Source organism: Eptesicus fuscus, chromosome 10, assembly GCF_027574615.1.
Source record: "Eptesicus fuscus isolate TK198812 chromosome 10, DD_ASM_mEF_20220401, whole genome shotgun sequence".
In the NCBI taxonomy this organism is placed as follows: Eukaryota; Metazoa; Chordata; class Mammalia; order Chiroptera; family Vespertilionidae; genus Eptesicus; species Eptesicus fuscus.
The window spans coordinates 12,454,719-12,477,787 of NC_072482.1; the positions used below are offsets into that span (position 1 = coordinate 12,454,719).

General features: G+C 42.4%; 1 protein-coding gene and 1 pseudogene across 2 annotated transcripts in view; both read left to right on the forward strand.

Moving 5' to 3' along the window:
- Nucleotides 1–19,685, forward strand: part of UBR2 (ubiquitin protein ligase E3 component n-recognin 2) — a 123,096-nt gene extending 103,411 nt beyond the window's left edge. For both annotated transcript variants that reach the window (XM_028135691.2, XM_028135690.2), the window contains exons 39-47: nucleotides 1,301–1,436; nucleotides 1,883–1,973; nucleotides 3,548–3,678; nucleotides 4,921–5,029; nucleotides 6,896–6,952; nucleotides 11,188–11,265; nucleotides 14,212–14,382; nucleotides 15,821–15,922; nucleotides 17,555–19,685. In XM_028135691.2, coding sequence (XP_027991492.2) covers nucleotides 1,301–1,436; nucleotides 1,883–1,973; nucleotides 3,548–3,678; nucleotides 4,921–5,029; nucleotides 6,896–6,952; nucleotides 11,188–11,265; nucleotides 14,212–14,382; nucleotides 15,821–15,922; nucleotides 17,555–17,696 — 1,017 coding nt within the window. In that variant the 3' untranslated portion in view covers nucleotides 17,697–19,685. The remainder of the gene's footprint in view (nucleotides 1–1,300; nucleotides 1,437–1,882; nucleotides 1,974–3,547; nucleotides 3,679–4,920; nucleotides 5,030–6,895; nucleotides 6,953–11,187; nucleotides 11,266–14,211; nucleotides 14,383–15,820; nucleotides 15,923–17,554) is intronic.
- LOC129150519 (cyclin-K-like) lies at nucleotides 7,419–9,293 on the forward strand (annotated as a pseudogene).
- Nucleotides 19,686–23,069: the final 3,384 nt, after the last annotated feature.

The window sequence follows — 23,069 nt, forward strand, 5'->3', positions numbered from 1 at the left end:
TTGGGCATCAGATTCTGTACCTTTAAGTTGGTTAGTACCTACCTCATACAATGTGTCAGAACTCAGTGGGATGATCAATGTAAGGAGCTTAGAGCACTGTGTCCCTAATAAGTGTTAGCCTTTGCGACTGTTCGCATTGCTCCTGTGAAACCACCATCGTATAGGCAGCAGGAGGTAACAGGAGAGCTAACACTTATTGTAGACCTGACTGCTTTCACATGCATTCTTATTTACTCCTTTACAGCCTTGCTACTGAAGTATTAAAAACACGTGTATATTATCTGTAGTTTACTAACAGGGAAATGGAGACTCAGAGGTGTTAACTTGTCTAAAAAGCTCATAAGAGGGGCTGGAATTCATAGCTAGATCATTGGAGGTCCAAAATCCATGCTTTTTCCACTGCTTACTCCTAGAAAGGTTTCAACTGTTTTTTGTTTGCTTGTTTTTCATTAGAATAGTTTATTGATTTTTAGAGAGAGAGAGGGAGAGGGAGAGAGAGACATCGATGTGAGAGTGAGACATCGATCAGCTGCCTCCTGACACCCCCCCACTGGGGATCGAGCCCGCAACCCGGGTATGTGCCCTTGACAGGGAATTGAACCAGCAACCTGGTACACAGGACGACGCCCAACCAGCTGAGCCTCACCAGCCAGGGCTATTATTTTTACTACTAGAGGCCTGGTGCACGGGATTCGTGCACTGGTAGGGGGGCATGGCTTGCAGGGAATCAGCTCACTGCAGGAGCAGCCGCTCATCCCAGTCAGCCAAGCGGTGCTTCCACTGTGGGAGTGCACTGCCCTACCAGGGGGTAGCTCCTGCATTGAGCATCTGCCCCCTAGTGGTCAGTGCACATCATAGCGACTGGTAGACCGATTGTTCTGGTTATTCTGCCATTCAGTCACTGGGCTTTTATTATATAGGACTAGAAGCCCAATGCGTGAAATCACGTAGCCCCACACACCCGTGCACGCCTCACCGCGCTTGCAGCCCTGCCCACCCGCGCTGGTCTTTGGTCGTTATGGCAGTAGGGCCACTGGGTTTTTATAATATAGATTATTAACAATAAGTTCTGTAAAGGGGAATCACTGGATAAATGAAATGATAGTACCCATCAAGACCCTTTACTCTTAAGGAATTCCATTTAGCCAATTCTAGTGGGATTTCTAATGTATGTGCTATTTATGAACAAAATTTCTTAAAGGAGGAGCTGAGCTCCAAAGGGGATCATATCAAGAAGATGGAAACACGTTTAGGTGTGAAGGGAATACGAGCTGTCTGATGCTCTGTATTTGGTATCTAGGTGGGCTTGGTGCTTGCTTTCCCTGCGTTGCAGTGTCAGGATTTTTCAGGGATCAGCCTTGGCACTGGAGACCTCCATATTTTCCATCTGGTTACTATGGCACACATCATCCAGATCCTACTTACCTCATGTACAGGTAACTCCTTTTTGTCAGCTTCTTGAAGGAAGTATTAAAGGAAAAGGTACTTGGATGAGAATAGTATATAAATTATAATTAGACTACTTATCCTTACTGTTTAATGTGACAAGTTTTGAAACAAATTTATTTCTCCTATTAAAATTCCTTAGCAATGTGAGTCATTATTTTTATTTTATAAGTTTAGTAATATTTGAGTACCATAGACTATATGTTTAGCTGATCTAGCTCACTGCAGGCTACCTGGCACCCTGAATCAGCACAGCTTCTTCTCAAAGCTTGCAGGCTCCTTATTATGATGGAGAGCAATACTGTGCTCACACCTGAGGAATTTAAGTTCTGTGTGTTTTGTGGGAGTATTCTCATGCTATATTTGAGTGCTTAAATGACGTGATCACCAATCCACTTAATAGGCAAATACAGAGTACTATTTCCTTTTCTTTCAGAAGAGAATGAAATGGATCAAGAAACTCCTGCTGGTGAAGAAGAATTAGCAGTTCTTTCTTTGTATAAAACACTTCGCCAGTATACAGGAAGGTGGGTTCATAATCTTACATGATAGCATGAAAAAGGCACTTATTTGTAAATAAGGGAAAGTGCTGTGTGTTGACATTTTTTTATTGTTGTTGTTTTTACTGATTTTTGGAGAGAGGAACATCGATTGGCTGCCTCCTGCATGCCCCTTTCAGGGATAAAGCCCACAACATGGGCATGTGCTTTGACCAAGAATGGAGCCTGCAACCTTTCATTGCACAGTCTGACGCCCAACCGGCTGAGCCACACTGGCCAGGGCAGTTGATATGTTTTAAAAAAGAATTCTCAGAGCTTCTCACATTTACTTGGCCATAGAACCCTTCTTTTGCTTAGGATATGGTACATGGAGACATGGAATTTATTTTGGAAAGTGCTATTCTAAAACATTATCTTATAACTTTTTATCTCACTAGGAAATAAAAAGTGCAAATTAACTGGCATAATTTGTTTTTAAGGCAATATCAAGACTGGCAGGAATGCAGTGAAATTATTCGAACCTCACATATTGTTGGAGTCCTTTTGATTTGGTACAACTTCATTTAGCTTCCTCACAGTATATGTCAAGAACTTGGTTTTGTTTTGGTTTTTTTTTTTACCAAGTTATCCCATTTCTGAGAATCCACACTAACAAAATAATCCAATATTTGGATAAACCTGCCCAGCCAGCATGGCTTAGTGGTTGAACGTTGAGCTATGAACTAGGAGGTCATGGTTGGATTCCCAGTCATGGTACATGCCTGGGTTGCAAGCTCGACCCCCCAGTGTGGGGCATGCAGGAGGCAGCCAATCAGTGATTCTCATCATTGATGTTTCTATTTCTCTCTCCCTCTCCCTTCCTCTCTGAAATCAATGAAAATATATATATATATTAAAAACCTATAGGCATAAACGTATACACTCTGATATTATTTATATTAGCAAAGAATTTAAAGCAGTCTGAGTGCTTGCTTGCAGGGGAATAATTTGGTATCAGTTATGATTGCTGTGTTCCAGAATATTGCATTTATGATATTCTGAAAAGCATGTTAATTTTAAATTTCATGTTAAATTATGACTAAGACCAATTAGTATGAAAATAGTTTGCCAAAATAGTGCCTGCTGATAAAAATTCTAGAATAGTGGATAGTTTTTATTTTCCGATTTTTCTTTTTATATTACTTTTATAAATTTTAATAACAGCATTTGAAGCTATATCACCATGTTATTTTATTATTCATTTTTACTTTTTAATCCTCACCCAAGGATATTTTTTCCATTGATTTTTAGAGTGGAAGGGAGGGAGGAGTGGGAGAGAGAGAGAAACATTGACATGAGAGAGACACATCTATTGGTTGCCTCCCACTTATTCCCTGACATGGCCAGGGGATTGAACCTGCAATCCACGTACATGCCCTTGACTGGAAATGGTACCTGAGACCCTTTGGTCCATGGGCTGACACTCTAACCACTGAGCAACCGGCTAGGGATATATCACCATTTTATAATTGACATTCTATTAGAGTCAGGGCTACCCACATTGTACTGTAACTAGAATGACCTTTTTTTTTAAAATTTTTCTATTTTCATTTTTCTCTTAGTGCTTTGAAAGAAATACCCTCTGGCTGGCACCTGTGGAGGAGTGTCAGAGCTGGCATCATGCCCTTCCTGAAATGTTCCGCTTTGTTTTTTCATTACTTAAATGGAGTTCCTTCCCCACCTGAAATTCAAGGTAACTTCTAATTTCTTTCAAAATGTAGGAAATGTATGTAGTCTTTCATTCTAGCAGCTTAGAATTAAGGTGACTTGCACAAATGAAAACGGATTAAAAGTTTAGAATATAGCTAATTGACTATGGTGATGTACACAATTATAGAATAAAAACGTGTATTTATATGTCTGGGTTTTTAAAATATATTTTTATTGATTTCAGAGATGAAGAGAGAGGGAGAGAAAGATAGAAACATCAAAAAAATGTGGGTTTTTTTTTTACTGGCTGCCTCCTGTACATCCCACACTGGGGATCGAGCCCACAACCCAGGCATGTGCCCTGACCGGGAATCAAACCATGACCTCCTGGTTCATAGGACGATGCTCAACCAATGAGCTATGCCAGCCAGGGATATATGTCTGCTTTTATTGGATCTCTAGTAATATGTTTTTTGTATGTTTACATGTTCTAAAGTATACTAATTTTGCTTTCATGTGTTAAAATGTTCAATTATATATTATTCATAAACTGGGGTCTTTGGCTTTTAAAAAGTGAAAACTGACTATTTCAAGTGTTTCTTTAAAGTTCAGAATGTCCATATTTGCACATAAATCTGATTTTAATGTAGGAATTTGTTTGCTATTTCATGGTTGTTTTCTATGTTCTATTTTGATTCATTTCATGAAAATAGTATAAAGGTAGACTTAAAGTTTACTGTATCTATAGAGCCTGGCAAAGGGCATGGGGTGCCTGCATGTAATGCTGCTCTCTAAAAGTTTGTCGACTAGCATCTCCATTCAGCTAGTTGCCCAGGCCCCATGTAGACTGATTTAGACTTCCTAATCATTTACAGGGGTGATTAGAATAAGTGTTTCAATCCATCTCCCATGATGAAATCATCTTATATTCCTGTGCTGCTTTATACTTTTCTGGAGCACTCATATGTTGCTTTTGTGATTTAATGTTTATAACTTACCCCATGAAGTAGTCATGCAGGTAAACCATTTTGCAAATGGTAAAACAGACACCAAGGAACTATAACCAGTTTGACTTAGGAGTCACCTGACTCCTCTGACTTGTGTCATTTTCTGTGGGTCCCGTCCATTTGCCATCTTGTTAACTTCCTACAAGTTATGTACCTAGCAATTTTGAACTCTTTTCTCATGCTTTTTTTTTTTTTTTTTAAGCTCTGCTATTGCTTACTCCAATACAGGCTTTACTCCTAGTTGTTATATGTATTACTATTTTCTTCTCCATTTACAGTTTCTGGAACAAGCCATTTTGAACACTTATGTAACTATCTTTCCCTGCCAAACAACCTCATTTGCCTTTTTCAAGAAAATAGTGAAATAACGAAATTACTGATTGAAAGGTAATAATTATACACTTTTTTTAAATTACATTGAATGAAATTATATGGAAACAGACTTCAGTTTATCACAGATATTGCAAAATTCTTAAGTAGTGAGCTTGGAAGAATTCAGTCCATGTAATTTAAACCATAATGATTAGGCCTTCTTAGTTAAAGATTTACCTTTATGGTAAGATTTTTGCCACACTGGTGAATAATGTAAGAAGATTTGTTATTATAACAAGTAATACTCTAGGAGAGTAGTGGTGGAAATGGTTATTTCCTCTGATCAACTTACTTATTAAGGACTCAGTTCCATAAATTTGGGGAACTGAAATATACCTTAAGGATTACCTAGAACAATACCCTTGGTTTAAAATTTGACTGTTTTAAAACAAAATAAAATAAAATTTGGCTGTTTTGCACTGGCCGGTGTGACTCAACCCCGGTTGGCGCTTCAACCCCGTGCATTGAAAGGTCCGGGTTTGGTGTTTGGTCAGGGCACGTATGTGAGGCAGTGATCAATGTTTAAAGTAAAATTTGGGTATTTTATGCAAAGAATGAGAGATGATATTTGCAAATCATATATCTGACAAGGGATTAATATCCGGAATATATGTATATCCAGAATTCCTATATCTAAGCAAGAAAAAAAGCAAACAACCCATTAAAAATGAGCAAAGAAAAAAAATTTTTCAGAAAAAAATTTTTAAAGCACAAAGGATTTTTCCAAAGAACATGTACATATGGCCAATGAGCACATGAAAACATGCTCAAAGTCACTAGTCATTGGGGAAATGTAAATCCAAACAGCAATGAGATACCACTTCACACCCATTAGGATGGCTATACTCAAAAAGGCAGACAGCAATAGTATGTGTTGATGAGGATGTTGAAAAATTGGAAACCATGTACATTGCTGGTAGGAATAGAAAGCGGCATAACCACTCTGGAAAACAGTATGGTAGTTCCTCAAAAAGTTAGCATAGAATTACCATATGATCCAGCAATTCCATTTCTAGATATACTGTATATTGCAAAAGAATTGAAAGTAGGGTTACATATATACTTGTACACTCATGTTAAGAGCCAATATCCACCAATAGCCAATATCCATCAACAGATGAATGGGTAAATAAATAAAATTGTGATATAAGCCATACATGGATGAACCTTTTGCACTCGGATGTCGAGTGTGACTCAACACGGTTAGCATTAGAATAAATGAATCGAGAAAAAAGCAAGCGAGTGCAAAGGGTTAAAGATATGCTATGTGAAACAAGCCAGTCACAAAAGGGCACTATATGTTTTTACTTATTTGAGGAATGTAGGGTAGTCAAATTCATGGAGACAGAAAATGGAATGGTGATCGCCAAGGGCTGGGGAGAGAGGGATGGGTTACTGTTTAACAAGTACAATTTGTCAAGTTGGAAAAGTTCTAGAAATGGATGGTGGTGGTAGTTTCCCAACAATATCAATGTACTTAATTCCACAGAACTATACATTTAAAAATGGCTAAATGATAAATTTTATGTTTTGTATCTTTTACTACAATAAAAAAGACGTTTAATATAAGTGTTCTAGCTCCATAATAAGAGTTGTCATTAATTCATACTGGTTTTTCCAGAGTGTCCAAATTAGAGTAACTGTGTATGTAGCCACAAATTTTAATATATTTAGCATTCTTGTAGAAAATCGTAGGGTCATATTTTTTATTTTACAAGTTGCAGACAAAAATGGTATTTCTCTAAGCTTCTTTCTTTTGAGTTGTTAAAATATATTAAGCAAAGATTTTTTTTTCCTCTTACTGGATTTAGAGAAGAAAAAATTCTAGTTCTAACCTTTCAAAAGTAAAAAATGGTTTCTTTTTTCCCAATTACATTAAAGTTGGTGTCAGCACATTGAAGTTAAAAGATATCTAGAAGGTGAAAGAGATGCTATTAGGTAAGTTAAATTTTGTCAAATACATGGTGGGGGCGGGAAGCAGGGAGGCAGGGTATAGGTACTGTGTTCCTTCAACACTGGCTTCCTTAAGTGAATCCAAGAGGTAGATCATTGTGCCTTCATATTTTTTTCTTCTTAGTCCAATGGTGGTGACAAGTTTGTAAAAAAAAATCAAAATTAGGAACATAAATATAGTGTATTATTTTTGGCAGAGAAAGCAAATAACAATTACTTTTGAAATATTTGCTTTAAAAAAATGTGGGTCCTCTTTTAGTTTTTTCTTAGCTTTATATTTTTCTTTTATTATGGAAAACTTCAAACTATTCAAAAGTTTAAAGACTAATATAATATTCATCCAAAATGGCCAAAGTCGGCAAGAAGAGAGGTCAGTGAGGGGCTTGCCTGAGGCAAGGGGATTCTAACATTTTCAGAGAATCTTTTGAAAAAAACATGTCTACTTAAATAAATGAAGGAGAATAGAGAAAATTCAGCTCTTCAGTAACATCAACAAACCTGAACACACAAAACCATGCTGGTACTGGGATTTAAGAAAGACTTGGCTCGTACACCCGCTCAACTAGGACTCCATCCAGCCACTGAAAACTGGTACTGCCAAGATGGGATTCAGTTCATCTTTGATGTGGACACACATTTGGGGCTAACTACAATACTCTGGCAACTGAAATGATTTCTTTTCATCACTTCTTTATGTTTCATTCCTTCACACAATTCCCAAGATATGTAACAGGATATGTTGTCTCTTTCTGGCTGGGAAAGTAGAAGAAACTCACAAAAAAATGAAAGATATCATCAAAACAACTTGTAGTCTATTAAATGATATACAATTTGGCCAGTTTGGAAATGACTCAAAGGAAGAAGTAGTGGGTCTAGAGCAGGCGTCCTCAAACTACGGCCCACGGGCCACATGCGGATGTTTTTGCCGTTTTGTTTTTTTACTTCAAAATAAGATATGTGCAGTGTGCATAGGAATTTGTTCATAGTTTTTTTTAAACTATAGTCTGGCCCTCCCAACGGTCCGAAGGACAGTGAACTGGCCCCCTGTTTAAAAAGTTTGAGGACCCTTGGTTTAGAGAAATCTTACTACAGACTATAAAGTTTGACTTACAGGTAGAACATCCATACTAGTTCCTACTCAAATATGCAAAACAACTCAAAGGTGATAAAACAAAATTCAAAAGTTGGTTCAAATGGCATGGGCCTTTGTAAATGACAGTTATTGCACATCCTTGTCACTGCCGTGGGAACCAGAGATCATAGCAGTAGCAGTCATGTATCTTGCAGATGTTTATGCACATTTGAAATACAAGAATGAACCTCCAAACCCATGTATCAGAGATGGTGGGGGCAGTTTGCACAAGATGGCCCTGTGGATGTTCTGGAAGACATCTGCCACCAAATCCTGCATCTTTACTACTCATAAGGAAAACAGCAGATGCCTCATCACAGGACTCATCAGCTGCATCAGCCCCATCACTCAACCCAACACAAGCGTCACCAGTGCTACCGTCACAGTTGGCTCTGAACTGTCCCCACAAGGACCTGCAGCCATCAGCCCTGCTGCCACAGCAAGCCCAGCAACTCAAGAAGCCACCCCTGTCGCCTAGTCCTCCCCACCAGGTGAAGAGAGCCACGGTTGTTTCTCCCAAAGAAGAGCAAAGCAGCAGAACCACCACCAAATTGAAGCCACTTACCCTCCATTGCTTCCAGCCCACCCACTCCAGACTGGAAGCCTCCCCTCTGGCTCCTTAGGCAAGGCCAAGCCACCAGGCCCTATGGTTTCCAGTGACCTCCCCAAAATCCAGATTCCTCCCCCGGCCCACCCAACCCCTGTGCACCAGCTACCACCATGGCCACTGCCATCACCACCTTCCAGCTACATAACTGAATGTCCACCACCAGCTCCTACATGTCTGGAGAGGGCTCCCAGAGCCTGCAGTCCATGATGAAGACCAAGGGCCCCTCCTACAGAACCCTGCCCCCAGCCTATGGCCCACTAGCTCACCTGCCCTACTACCTCCATGTCTACCCCCCCCCAACCACCCCCTCAGCCAGTATACTCTCACCCAGCCTCTTACCCCCACCGACCATTCCACCCCCCACTTCCAGCTACCCTTCACCTCCATCTACCTACAACCCAAACTTCCTGCTCCCCACCCATGGTGTCCTGCCTCACCCTCCTCCAGGCCGGAGCCTGCCCCCAGCTAGCTACCCACCTCCATCTGTCTCCCCTGGAGGACAGCCACCCATGCCCCCACACATACCCCCACCTCACATGCCTCCAGTTGGGGCTGGGGCACACAGACTGGATGATATAACCTGATGCATTTTTCCCCCTTTATTTTAACAAAATTTTTTCTAGTTAACTTGAAGGGTAGTTGAAATGAGTAAGCAGCAGGGTACCTTGTATAATGCTAGACAGTTGCAGCATGGGAAGGCATGGACCAAGCACAAGAGGGGAACTCAGGTGGGCCTCCATACCTAGAGAGTGGGGACAGCCTTGGCAGTGCCTGTGGCCACCTGGCTGTGCTGGTGTCAGCTGAGGCCAAGAGTCCTGCTCTAGGTGATGTATACTAGTGAGAGTGTTAACCAGCCATATTGGCTCAGTAAATAGCTTCCATAAGGAGTGAATTTCCTTCTAGAAATCTGCCTATTTTTTCTAGATACAGTGTGAAACAGTCCAGTTCCATCTAAAGTCAAGCTGTTGTCATCACTTTCATTCTGTGTTCTCTCCTGTGAGACCCAGTCAGTCAGAAGAACCCCTTTTTTTGTTTTGAGATATCTATATCTTTATATTAAAGTTATTTTGAAGGAGTTGCCTGGTTGAATGGCTTTTTTCTTTTTCCACCGGGAAGAAGGGGAGGAATATACTTGAAAAGTAACATATGTTTACATCTATCTGCAAATTCCTGTACATAGAGATATTTTTTTTAAGTGTGAATGTAACAACATCCTGTGAATTCCATCTTGGTTACAAATGAGACTCCTTGGGTCATTTATCCAAATAAAAGCAGTTCTGAAAGAAAAATAAAATAGCATAATAAGACTCCATATATCTATTACTCAGCTTCACTAATTGTCAAGTGGTGACCAGTCATTTTTTTTTTTTTTCATTCCTTTGACATTAGCTCTATTCTGATTCTGCAGTATGCTCTACCAGGTGATAACAGATGTATTTCATCTATTAACATCTCCTTGGTTCTGCTGACTATATTCATAAAAATCAGAAGGCTAGAGGAGATTATGTTTTCTATTTCTTTGATTTTTATACACAGTCTGCCCCAAATCCAGAGACCATAACACCACAATTATTTTAGGTTGAACAATATGAAATTGCAGTTTTTAGAAGTAAAAATGGTTGAGCACCACCAATTTCATGTGGTTCAACCTGCAGACAGAACTCATAATGTGCAACAGTAGTTCTCAACTTGAGGTATACATCAGAACAACACTGGAAACTTTAAAACATAAGTGGGGCCCTACCTACCAAATCTATTTCTCTAACGTTGGGCTCCTCGCATGTATGTCCCTCTACCTCAAATTTTCCCCAAACGATTCTGGTATAAGTACTATGGTCCAAGTAGCTCCCTCTTGGTGTCAGTCCATTCCTATCTCTGCCGTAGGTAAAGTAGGGAAGGGCCGAACCACATGGCCCTTTCGGGGCAGGTGTGAGCCCTGAGAGTGTGCTCTCAAATACCAATTGAATTCAGTTCTAAATTATATTTGAATTAACTTGCCAACATCACATGGTACCTCTAACTTAGCTGTTCTCTACTTCTCTCCTCCCACTCATTTGTGCCTTAAGATCACCTTTAATCAGCACATCTTTTCTGTCTGCTCTCTGCTAGGTTCTGTGGTTGGGCTCTCAATTACCAGGGTGTTTTGGTAGAAGCCTGGGGATGCATATCCTTTCCTGTCCCTCCCCCCAGCTTTCCAGAGCTACCACATTTTCACTTAAATGGGGCAGGACCTATGTACTATCTACTGTCCTGTCCTAATGGCTTATTCTGAGCTTTGCAAGTAAAAATGTTAACCATAAGGTCTTATGTTAAGTGTAACTTTTTAAATTTTTTACTGTGGCTTCATGTACCACTGGTAGCTCTCAGCACTCGGGTTCAGTATGCCTTTACTTGTTTTAACTAAGTTAAAATGAGTTATCCTGTCATTGTTGTGATATGACCTCATATTAATTGGTTTTATGTTTGTGTGTTTTTAAGCTATCCAAGAGAATCTAACAAATTGATAGACCTTCCAGAGGATTACAGCAGCCTCATTAATCAAGCCTCTAATTTCTCGTAAGTTTTTATATTAGAAGATGGAGCATTTCCTACCACTGGAAACACTACACAGAATTAAGGGGTTTTGTTCATTGTTTTGTTTTGTTTGGGTAGGAAAATCGTAACATCAGTATTCTTTACACTAGTTAACTTGTAAAAGCATCATTCCACCATGTTTCAGAATAAGGGGTTGATGGGGAAACAAGTTTGGTTCATTCAAGATTATCTAAATAACAATTTGCACTACAGGTTGGGGCGAAAGTAGGTCTACAGTTGTTTTTATGGAAAATCTACACTAATAAAAGAGAAACATGCAAATTGACCATCCCTCCGCTACACCCACCAGCCAATCAGAAGTGAGTATGCAAATTAACCCAACAAAGATGGTGGTGGCCATGGAGCTAGAGCGAGCAGGAGGCTTGGGTTTCCCCTGGCGACAGAGGAAGCCAAGCTTCCAGCCTGCCCTGGCCGTCGCTCAAGGAGGGGCTGGGAGCCTGGGTCACTGGGGGGCGTGGCTAGCCTGAAAACGGCCCTTAACCCCTTACCCAGGCTGGCCACACCCCCATGGGGTGAGGGTCCCCGCTGAGGGGCTTGGCCAGCCTGAAAACAGCCATCAGCCCCTCACCCAGGCTGTCCAGGTACCCCAGTGGGGACCCTCACCCTGAAGGGGGTGTGGCCAGCCTGAAAATGGCCCTCAGTCCCTTACCCAGGCTGGCCATGCCCCCATGGAGTAAGAGTCCCCACTGGGGGCATGGCCAGCCTGAAAACAGCCATCAGCCCCTCACCCAGGCTGCCCCACGCCCCAAGGGAACCCCCACCCTGATCCGGGACATCCTTCAGGGCAAACCACCTGTGCACCAGGCCTATCTATACTAATAAAAGGATAATATGCTAATTAGACTTTGAGACCTTCCAGGAGACCTTCCAGACGTTCTTCTGGACAAAGCCATGGTGGCGGGTCCAAGGTAGAGGTGGTTAGAGGCCAAGAGGGGAGGGCAGTTGTGGGTGATCAAGCCAGAATGGGACAGCAGTTGTGGGTAATCAGGCCAGTGAGGGGGTCATTGGGGGCTATCAAGCCGGCAGGTGGGGGCATTTGGGGGTGAGCAGATCAGCAGAGGGGCCAGTTGGGGGCAAGCAGGCCATCAGTGGGGGTCAGTTGGGGGTGATCAGGATGGGGGGGCAGTTTGGGGTGAGCAGGCCAGCAGGGGTCAGTTGGGGGCGAGCAGGCCAGCAGGGGGGCCAGGTGGGGGCAAGCATGCTGGCACGGGGGGGGCAGTTGGGAGTGATCAGGCTAGCGTTGGGGGGTGATTTGGGGGCAAGCAGGCCGGCAGCGGGGGGCAGTTGGGGGTGAGCAGGCTGGCAGGTTGAGTGGTTAGGGGCAATTAGGCAGGCAGGCAGGTGAGCGGTTAGGAGCCAGCAGTCCCAGATTGCGAGAGGGATATCCGACTGCCAGTTTAGGCCCGATCCCTGTAAACTGGCAGTAAGACATCCTTCGAGGGGTCCCAGGTTGGAGAGGGTGCAGGCCGGCTGAGGGACACCCCCCACCCGTGCACGAATTTCATGCACTGGGCCACTAGTCCTATATAATAAAAGTCTAATATGCTAAGTGTCCTGTTATCAGGTCAGCCGTTCAACCAATCAAAGCGTAATATGCTAATGATATGCTAAGGCCTCTCAACTGCTCACTATGACGTGCACTGACCACCAGGGGGAAGATGTCCGACTGGTAGATGAGCTTGCTGTTGGGGTCCGGCTTATCGGGACTGAGTGAGATGGGCCGGACATGCCCTGGAGCCTTCCCATGGTCCCTCCCTGGCTGGCCAACCTCCCACATCCCTCCCCAGCCCTGATCATGCACTGGTGGGGTCCCTTGGCCCGGCCTATGCCCTCTTGCAATCCAGGACCCCTCGGGGGATGTTGGAGAGCCAGTTTCGGCCCGATCCCGCAGACCAGGCTAAGGTACCTCACTGGTGCACGAATTCATGCACTGGCCTCTAGTAATACAATAAGTAATAATATAAGAATAAACTGTCTTTCACATACAACTGTAAACCCACTTTTGCCCCACCCAGTTTAAAGTAATAAGAGCCCTTAGTAATTTTTAATACATGATTACATATTTAATGTGCCAGTAACATAAAGAATAATCAGTAGTGTAGAAAATTAAGTGTTACCTAGATCTGTGGTCGGCAAACTGCAGCTCGCGAGCCACATGCGGCTCTTTGGCCCCTTGAGTGTGGCTCTTCCACAAAATACCACAGCCTGGGTGAGTTTATTTTGAAGAAGTGGCGTTAAAAGAAGTTTAAGTTTAAAAAATTTGGCTCTCAAAAGGAATTTCAATAGTTGTACTGTTGATATTTGGCTCTGTTGACTAATGAGTTTGCCGACCACTGCCCTAGACAGTTGAAGCTGTGTGTGTATCTCTTCTCTGGTGCATCAGAGAGATCCACTGTTCTGAATGGAGTGGGAACATTTCTGGGCATTTACATGTTAACTGCAAATGTTTATATTCCTAAGCAGCATTCTTATTTATTATTATTATTATTATTTTGCATGTTTTAAGCTATAAAATGGCATTGCACTGTACATATCCTACACCTTTCTTACTCAGCATTGTTTGTAAGATTTTTTATACATTTGACATATATAACTTTTAATTCATCACTTTTTACTGTATGTAGTATTTCACTATTTAATAGTAGCAGAATTTATATTTTTCCTCCTAATGATGAGTTTATTTCTTTTTTCTCTAATGGTTGATTGTTTCCAGTACATGTGTCTGTGTATATGTGTGAGGTGTTCCCAATTATAGAAATCGTTTTCCTGGACCATAGGGTATAGGCATCTTCAGCTCTACCTAATGTTGCACCGTTTTGCTCCACAGTGGTTTTACCACCAGCAGCTCTTCAGCCCCTCTTCTATAGAGCAATGACTTGTGCTTTTTATTTTTTTTATTCCATGGAGGTGCCCCAAATCAGGCGGTGATAAGAGCAGAACCCCAACTCTGTGCCTTGTATGTGGAACTCTGCTGTGCTCCCAGAGCTACTGCTGCCAGACTGAACTGGAAGGGGAGGATGTGGGCGCTTGCACGGCTCACACCTACTCCTGTGGTTCTGGAGTGGGCATCTTCCTGAGGTAGGTGAGCCCTGAGGGAGCTTGTTAGCTTTGCATCTGCTGCGGTGCATGCCTGTCTAAGGGTGGCTCTAAAACTGCCGCATTGCAGAGGATTCCAAGACGCTGTTTGCATGTGTTGTATTCACTTGAAGAACATGGGGAGCCTCGTCTTCTCACATCCCACAGTTGGCTCGTGCTAACTTGGTTGGTTCTATTACCATCATTCCCACGCCCATGACAGTTCTGTTCTGCTTTCTTCATGCCTCACTCTAATGTGAAACTTCCAATTATCTGACTAGATTTTCTACCCAGATTTAGTTACAATTACTCCTTTTGTTGTATCGTCATGGTTTTGGATTCAGACATATTACAGGTCAATATATATAGTTGTGTATGTTCAACAACATACAACAAATACTTGTTATGACTTGTGTGTCCTGGGCATTGAGAGTGCAGTAGTCAACAAAGCAGACCAAAATCTCTGCCTTCCTGGGCTTATCTTCTAGTGAGGGAGGCAGGGCAGGAGGTCAACAAGACTGGTAAGGATTTAGAAAGTGCTGTGTGCAAAGGAGGGGTATAGGTAATGGCAGCTGGGGGGTGAATTTTAGATAGGGAACCAGGGAAGGTTCCCTGAAAAAGTAACTTGAAGAAAGACCTAAAGAAGTGGTAGAGCATTCTAGAAAGGGAGCAAGTACACAGTGGCTGGGGAATGTGCCTGCTGTGTGTTAGAAACAGCCAGGAGACTGGTGTCGCTGGAGTGAATGAAATCATGGGGAGACTCGTGGGACCTGGCATGTCCTGGTGTCGTCTGTGAGTGAGGTGAAAGCCATTTCAGGGTTTGAAGGAGAGAAGTGACATGAGTGTGAGCTCCTCGGGGCATAGATCATCTCCATATCTTAGTCATCTCAGTGCCTGACAGTTTCTTGTATGTGATAGGTTTTCAATAACTGTTGAATTGAGCTCAGTTTTTAAAAAGTCAAGCAAACCTGTCAGGGATCAGGAGACACTTTTTTAAATAGCTCTTAGGGAAAATGTGAAAGTAGCATTTTCCCCCATCTGTCATATTTCAAAATTCTTTTTGTCATGTACAGAATTGTTTTGTGTTTCAAGTCAGCCTAATTCAAAATGTTTGTATACCATTTTGTAATGGGTAATTTTCTCATGATAGTGGTTAAAAATACCAGTAACTATTTTATGTTTAGAAGTTAATTTTCTCACACTTAACAGTTTTTTAAATGCTACTATTATGGGAGCTGTCAATTCCTATTCCACAGTGTTCCACTTTCTCACTATATTGATTTACAGTACAGTCATTTCAGTGATTTTTAGTGATGTGTTGATACTCTTCTGTCTCTGCTGTAAATGCTGTTGTTTATTTATTTTTATAAGACTTCAACCCATTTGAAGCTGAAGCCAAACCTTGGTTGTAATGTATAACATGTAAATGGTCTCTCTACAGAGTACGGGAATGTCAGGTGCTATTTTTAGCCGGCAAAACCAAAGGCTGTTTTTATTCTCCTCCGTACCTTGATGACTATGGGGAGACTGACCAGGGACTCAGGTAAGGGCCCCCATCCTGGGGGGCTGGGTTCACTGACTCTGGGCCTCCAGAGCCCTCAGTACATGGTGAACATGATGAGCCATGTAGCTCGGAGGCCCGTCTGCTCACAGCCCAGGCTGCTGCAGGGCTTCTGTTCTGGCAGAGATGGCTGGTATCTGTGGACTCCTCCAGGGAGGGCACCTGGTGCCTGGTTTGGCACTCCCTTTCCCAGCCCTTAGAATGTCATGAGGGCCATCGAGATAGATAAAGGAAAGAACAGGACAGGTTGCAACTTTTTTCCATTTCTCACTCTAGAGAATCAAAACTGTTTGAATTACTTATGGCATCCACAGCATCAGAGCTCTATAGGGAGAGCCCATTGGAACTTGTGTGGCTTTTATGGGGAAACCGGTGCTCTTCAAGTGATCTAAAGAGAGCAAATCTTCATTGATAAGAAATAAGCTTATTTCGTTAAGAACCTGGGGACAAAGATTTAGGACATACACTGAGTGACCAGATTATTATGATCTCTGAACGCATAATAATCTGGCCACTCAGTATATATCCTATATAATAAAAGGCTAAGATGCAAATTGTCCCCTTGACCAGGAGTTTGACCAGCAGGCAGGCCAGCCAACTGCCCATATCCCCACCCCCTGGCCAGACTGGCTGGACCCCACCCATGCACGAATTCATGCACCAGGCCTCTAATACACACACACACACACACACACACACACACACACACACACACACACACACTGAGTGGCCAGATTACTATGCGTTCAGAGATCATAATAATCTGGCCACTCAGTGTATAGAGCAATACAACAGGCTTAATCACTTCTATGTTAACTTCTATTATAAGCAAAATGCTTACAGTAGTTCCCTCAAGTACTATTAAAAAATTTGTTAGACCATCTCTTTTTGCCCAAAGAAGGTAAGTCTTAACCTAGATATAACCAGCCTTGAGGATCAGAAGTTCAAGGTCTGAAACAGGCAGAATAAGTAGATGGGCTGCCCCAGGTGCTTGGTTACAAGGTTGTTAGGCACATGCCTCCTGGTGATGGTTTTCCTATTCTCTAAGGAGTGTGGGCTCTTAGGAGGAGCCCTGGTTAGAGAGTGAGAGGAGTGTGTCCTGTGAATTGGGAGCAGAGGCCCCAGGCATGAACTCTCCAAAACCTGTGCTTAATTATATTAGGCCCAGATGTTATTTACATTTGGCTGCTTTGCTTAGACTTTGTGGCTGAAAGATAGTACTCTGAGGAACATGTGTACCCCTGTAATTTTCCTTCTATCCTCTCCCCTGCCCCTCCCTTCTTTTTACATTCAACTAACGAAATGGACAAAAATTGGTAGTTTTAACTTCTCAACCCAGACCCTCCTGCTCAACCCTGCCCCTGTTCCCTCAGCCCTGTCTGAGGAAGTATAGCTCGTGTGCATTTTCCTCTTTTTTTTCAGCACTTATTCCCTTTCAGCTTCTCCTAGCAAACCTGCAAAACTAACGTCTTAATAACCACAGTCGCCTGCCAAACAGAAATTTTGCAGAGGATCTAAAAGCAATAACTTATAACTTTTCCTAAACCGGGAAAGGCTGGGATAAATAGATGAATAAACAGAATGCATCCAGAGTGACATCTGTCTTCTTTCTAGACGGGGAAATCCTTTACATTTGTGCAAAGAGCGATTTAAGAAGATTCAGAAGCTCTGGCACCAGCACAGTATCACAGAGGAAATTGGACATGCACAGGAAGCAAATCAGACACTGGTTGGCATTGACTGGCAACATTTATAGTCATGCGCTACCAAAAACATAAACTCGGATTTTTGTAACCCAGCAGCATTTCAAGAAAAAGAATAGGAAATCAGTTCCACTGGATTTGGAAATAAATTGTTTAGTTATGCTTTTCTTCCCAGTTTTTTTTTTTATAGTTTCTGGCTTTAGGAACTGATGAAAATCATCTTCCGTCAGCATATTTTCTTGCACCATTTGCTGTATCCCTCAAACATAACTTCTTGCAAGGAGCTTCTCTTCCTGGGCTGGACACAGCCCCTCTGTGGGTACCTGACTGCGTTTGACCGTTCCAGTCATCTGAGCCATGTTACAGTACTGATCACAGGGCACTCTAAGCCTGAAGCTGATTCACCAGCAGGAGGAAACAAAGTCTCTGGTCTATTGGGGTCACACTTCCTAGTCCCGCTCAGTGACTCAACATGGACGGGTTGGCGTCCCCTCTGCTGACGGACCCTACCTCTAAGAGCAAAGCAGTGGATTTGTAAAGCAGCTTTCCCTTGTCTGCGCCAGCTGTCAGAGGACTGGGGCACTTGTGCATGAGGAACCCCTGTGAGGAAGGGGAGGCAGTTGTGTCTTCAAATGCTGGGTGGTTCTCAGAACTGTGGAAGGTTGGATTTTTTATTTTATTTTCTTTGGCAAGACTTCTGACTTTGAAAGAGAAAACTCATTTTAAAGGGCTTTTTGAAAAGTTACAGAGTATCCTAATTTTTCAGACAACATATTCTTTTATTTCTAAGACTAAATGGAGAAGTGTATGCATCTAGAATCAAACACTAGCAGGAAAAAAAAAGATCTATCTTTTGAAGTTCACGTACCCCCTTCACCACTCGCATTTCCTGGAAAGATGGATCTCTGATTACATGCTGGCTCACTTAGTACATTCCTGGGACAGCCTGTGTGCCCAGGCTTTGTATTCTTTTTAAACATTACTGTTTTTACTAAGAGGTGCCTTCCTAGAATAATAGCCGCTTAGTAAAATTGATTATAACTATTCTATACCACATGGCCACTCTGTTTGATGTACATGTGCCGAGAGCTTGGATACACACAGATTGATGGCAGATTTGTGGAGGAATAAATTCGGAGACTCTCTAAGGTGAGGCTAAGGGACAAATGAACAGTGAAAGGCTCTTGGATTTTTTTTCAGCCAATGCAAGTAATCCTTTCACTCGGTTTTCTTTGAACTGCATCTAAAAGTTCCATCACACGCAGCTTTACTCCACAGTGTACCCAGGAGGAAAGTCAGAATCCAGGCTTCAGGGTAAAATAAGTGGGGATGCAGAAGCTGCAGTCACTGCTTCCTCAAGGTAGTCTTCTGAAAGGATGACCTTGACCCTTCTTGCTTGGGACTGACTCACCCAGATGAGAGGAGGCGTTTCTCACCCAACAGGAAGAAAACCTAGAGTAGAACCTAGTGCTCTCCCCTTTTTTCTGGCCTTTTTGCCATTGGTAAGATCTGATGGTTTGGACTGTGGATGGCATAATGATATTGTTTATTTTGGCTTTTGTCACATCCTCATTCCTTTAGCTTTTAAGTCCAGCTTCTTTGGGCTTTTCTCAATAATGTTCATCAAGATTCAATTTAAAATGATGAAGACCAGGTCTGGTCTCTCCCTCGTAAATGGATTATGGACATTTTCACCAAATCATGAGCATTTTCCAGCTTTTAGGACTGAGGGTGTCATCCCTGAATTTCACCCTCTGAGAATGTCAGAGTCTGAGAGAAGATAAATTTAGAAGATGAAATAATGTTTGCATCATTAAGCTAATTGTCTTCCCTACCTAATGAATCATCTTAGTATTATGATTTGTTCCGCATGTATTATGTTTATTGTGGAAATGTTTATGTAACATGCTTTCTATATCAGGGAAAATCATATCTGTTTAATAAATTGGCTATAACTTTAATATCTGTGGAAAACTTGTAAAATTTGGAATGTATCATATGTAAAAAGCTTAAAGATATCCAAATAAATGCTTTAGGTGTTGACATTACTTTGGGTCTGTCTACATTTTCATTTTATTTCACACTTAAATACCCTGGAAGTATTCCCCATGTCACCTTGCTACAAACAAAGTGGGACATCTGTATTAGCTTGGCATTTAAGATGCTTATGTTATTAGTGTCTGTTATGGCCATTAGCCAGACGATCTTGACCTTCCCATAAAAAGCTTGATCATCATTTCAGCTGATTAAGTTTCCTGTTAATTGACTATGACAGCTTGTAACCTTTCTAAACCATTATGGACCTCAAGTCACGAGAAAAGGGGCACTCGGCGTCTCTCGCAACTCCAAGACCTGTCTCCAGGTGTAAACTCTTTGCTCATCCTTACTTGATCCCAGTCTTGTTCTTACACACTCCCCAGACACTTTCTGCTTATGAGAGAGACAGGAGAGGAGTTGCATCCAATGCCAGGGAAGCATTCCCTATGAGAGCTCTGCTGTACTCTTTTATTATTTTTTTTTTCGGCTGTACTTTTTAAAATCCTCTTCAAAGGAAAGGATCACACTGAAAAAGCAGGTTTCCATTGTACTATCCCCTATCATTAATGCTGCTTCCAGCTTCCCTTCCCTGGTCCTAGTGTCATCAGTTCCAGGGCTTGTTAAGCCCTGTGATACACTCATTGCTCTGTTCCTACTCTTGTTTTCCAAGTCAGGTTTTTTGAGACTTGTTTAACAAAAACCACAATCAAGAAATAGAATAGTTCCATCACCCAAGCTCTCCCATGCCCTTTGTGGTCACCTCTCCCATCCTGACCCCTGGCAACCACTAATTTTTTCCCATCCCTTTGCCTTGCCTCTTCCAGAATGTTATATAACTATCTTATGTAGCCTTTTGAGTCTGCTTCTCAAAGAAGGCATGCGGCCCTAGCCGATTTGGCTCAGTGGATAGAGCATCGGACTGTGGACTGAAGGGTTCCAGGTTCAACTCTGGTCAAGGGTACATATCTCGGTTTCAGTCTCCCAGCCCTTGTTGGGGCACATGTGGGAAGCAACCAATCAATTTGTCTCTTTCATATCAATGTTTCTCTCTGTTCCTTCTCCCTTCCACTCTCTAAAAATCAATGGAAGAATATCCTCAGGTGAGGATTAAAAAAAAAAAAAAAGGCATGTGTTTGAGGGTCATCCATATTTCCTTTGGTTGCCAAAGAGTTGGGAATCCTGTAATACAGGCTGTTGAATTATGCACACACAGCAGATGAATTTACATGAAATAACACGTACCCTTTATCTTCTAGTGTTTACATCACTAGTGCTTGTGCAGTTACCAGGTGAAGCACATTTGGGCGATTTTTGGTGATTATAAATAAAGCCACTATAAACATTCATGTATAGGTTTTTGTTTGGACCTAAGTTTTCATTTCACTTAGGTAAATAGGAGTTTGCCTTTATATATAACTTAACCCACACCGTCCTTGTACTACATTCTTGTAACTTTGCTATTTGTACTCATCCTCTGGAGAACAAGAAAGAGAGTGCATCAGGAGTTAAGGACTGATATATCCTCCCTTCAAGCCAATCTCAAGTCCACTGAGGACTAGGAAGGCATCCCCATTCCCCCCCATCCCTATTCCCAACACACAGCGCAACTGGCTGGCCATGCTGTCATCAGCTATCTTTTTATCTAGTGCAGGTCCGAGGCCCTAATTGCTTTGGTCCCCCGGCCACCAGGCTAAGCTGCAAACCTTCTGGCCTAGCACCACAGGTGCCCAGAAGAGGAGGGGCAGGGCAGCGTGCAGAGCAAGCAGCTAATCTTATTAACCCGTATTGAGGTTACTCAGGGTTTATTTGCTGCTGGTGGCTCAGTCCTGGTTTTAATGTGTTGCAAGAAACTATGGGTTATTGAGCTGAGGCCACAAATTCTAGGAAACCCACCTTCCTAAATGTTCAGAATAAGCATTGCATACTTCTACACTGTGGAGTAAATGTTTTTCCTAAGGCACTGTCTTTACCTCTCACCCTATCCCAGGGGTAGGCTAGCAGGACTTTGAAATCTTGGAGTCCCTTGGGTGAAATGAATTTGCACTGGCCCAAGGAAAGAATGAAGTTAGACACCAGGGAGAACCTGGTGCCAGAGCTCTACTGGGCACTGGTCAATGACCAAAAGAGGTGGGCCAGCTTTCTCTGGCAACGATGGCTCCCTGAGGAGACCTGTTAAGGAGCAGCTCACCCTAAGTCTGCTCTGAACCAACTGGTGATAATTATTGGACGGTCAGTTAGTCCTTGGACCTCAGACCATAAAGTTGCTTATACCTGCCCCTATAAACTGGCCCCATCGAGATTCATATTTCTCTGTTTGGGAAAATACGTTTTGACCAGGGGGAAAAATGCTTTGGAATTTTTACTTAAATCACTATAGTGATTAGATAAATTCAGCTGTAGTCCAGACTCTAGCAAAATGTTGAGATTATTTGGATAAATTGATAGTCACTGTTCTTGCAGGTAAGAGAGTAAGAAGGCAGGAAAGCGGTGACTCCTATGCTGTTGAAACACAGCTACCCTGGTCATGAACAGTGCTTCTGTTCAATGTCAGGTTTGGTTCTGTTAAAAAAAATATTAGGTAGAGCCCTAGCCGGCCTACAGACTGAAGGGTTCCGGGTTTGATTCCAGTCAAGGGCACATGCCCGGGTTTTGGGCTCAATCCCCAGTGTGAGGCATGCAGGAGGCAGCCTGACAGTGATTCTTATCATTGATGTTTCTCTCTCTCTCTCCCTTTCCCTTCCTCTCTGAAATCAATAAAAATATTAAATACATATATTTATATATTAGGTAAAGTTGGGGGTGCTGTTGAATGGGCTAAGATAGGCATTTTCATACTATACACAAAAGTGGTTTTCAAACAATGTAATTTTTAATGTCTATTGTACAGCTGTTACACATCTGGCCTAGAGCAGCACTTTCCCGGTGGTTCTCAGCACTCCTGAGAGGAAAGAGGGCTCCAGAAAAGGGGCCCAGGGAATCAGAAGTCAAATTAAACCTGGGACCAAAATCTCAGTGTCCAAACATCTTTGATGGGTCTTAAGCATGGGAAAGTTAGAGCCCCAGAACAAACCCTAGGCAGCACCAAAAGTCCTGCTTTCTCCACACCAAAAACTCAGGACAGCGATGAAATCATTCTCTCCTTCAACTAAAAAAGCTTCCTTTCTCTCTTTTTCCTGAAGGAACTGAAAACTTGTGTTGCAGTTGCTAGCTCAGGAAGATGGGCTGTCTCGAAGAATCCTCTTTAATGCAGAGGCATCCCAAGAATATTGCTTTGAAGGATGGCTGTCTGGGGATAGAAACAGGAAGAAGCTCCCAGAGGACTCTGCCCTCCACTGTAGACAATTAGTGTTGCCCATGGGGGCTGGCTGACACGGCCACCTGTGCGGGCA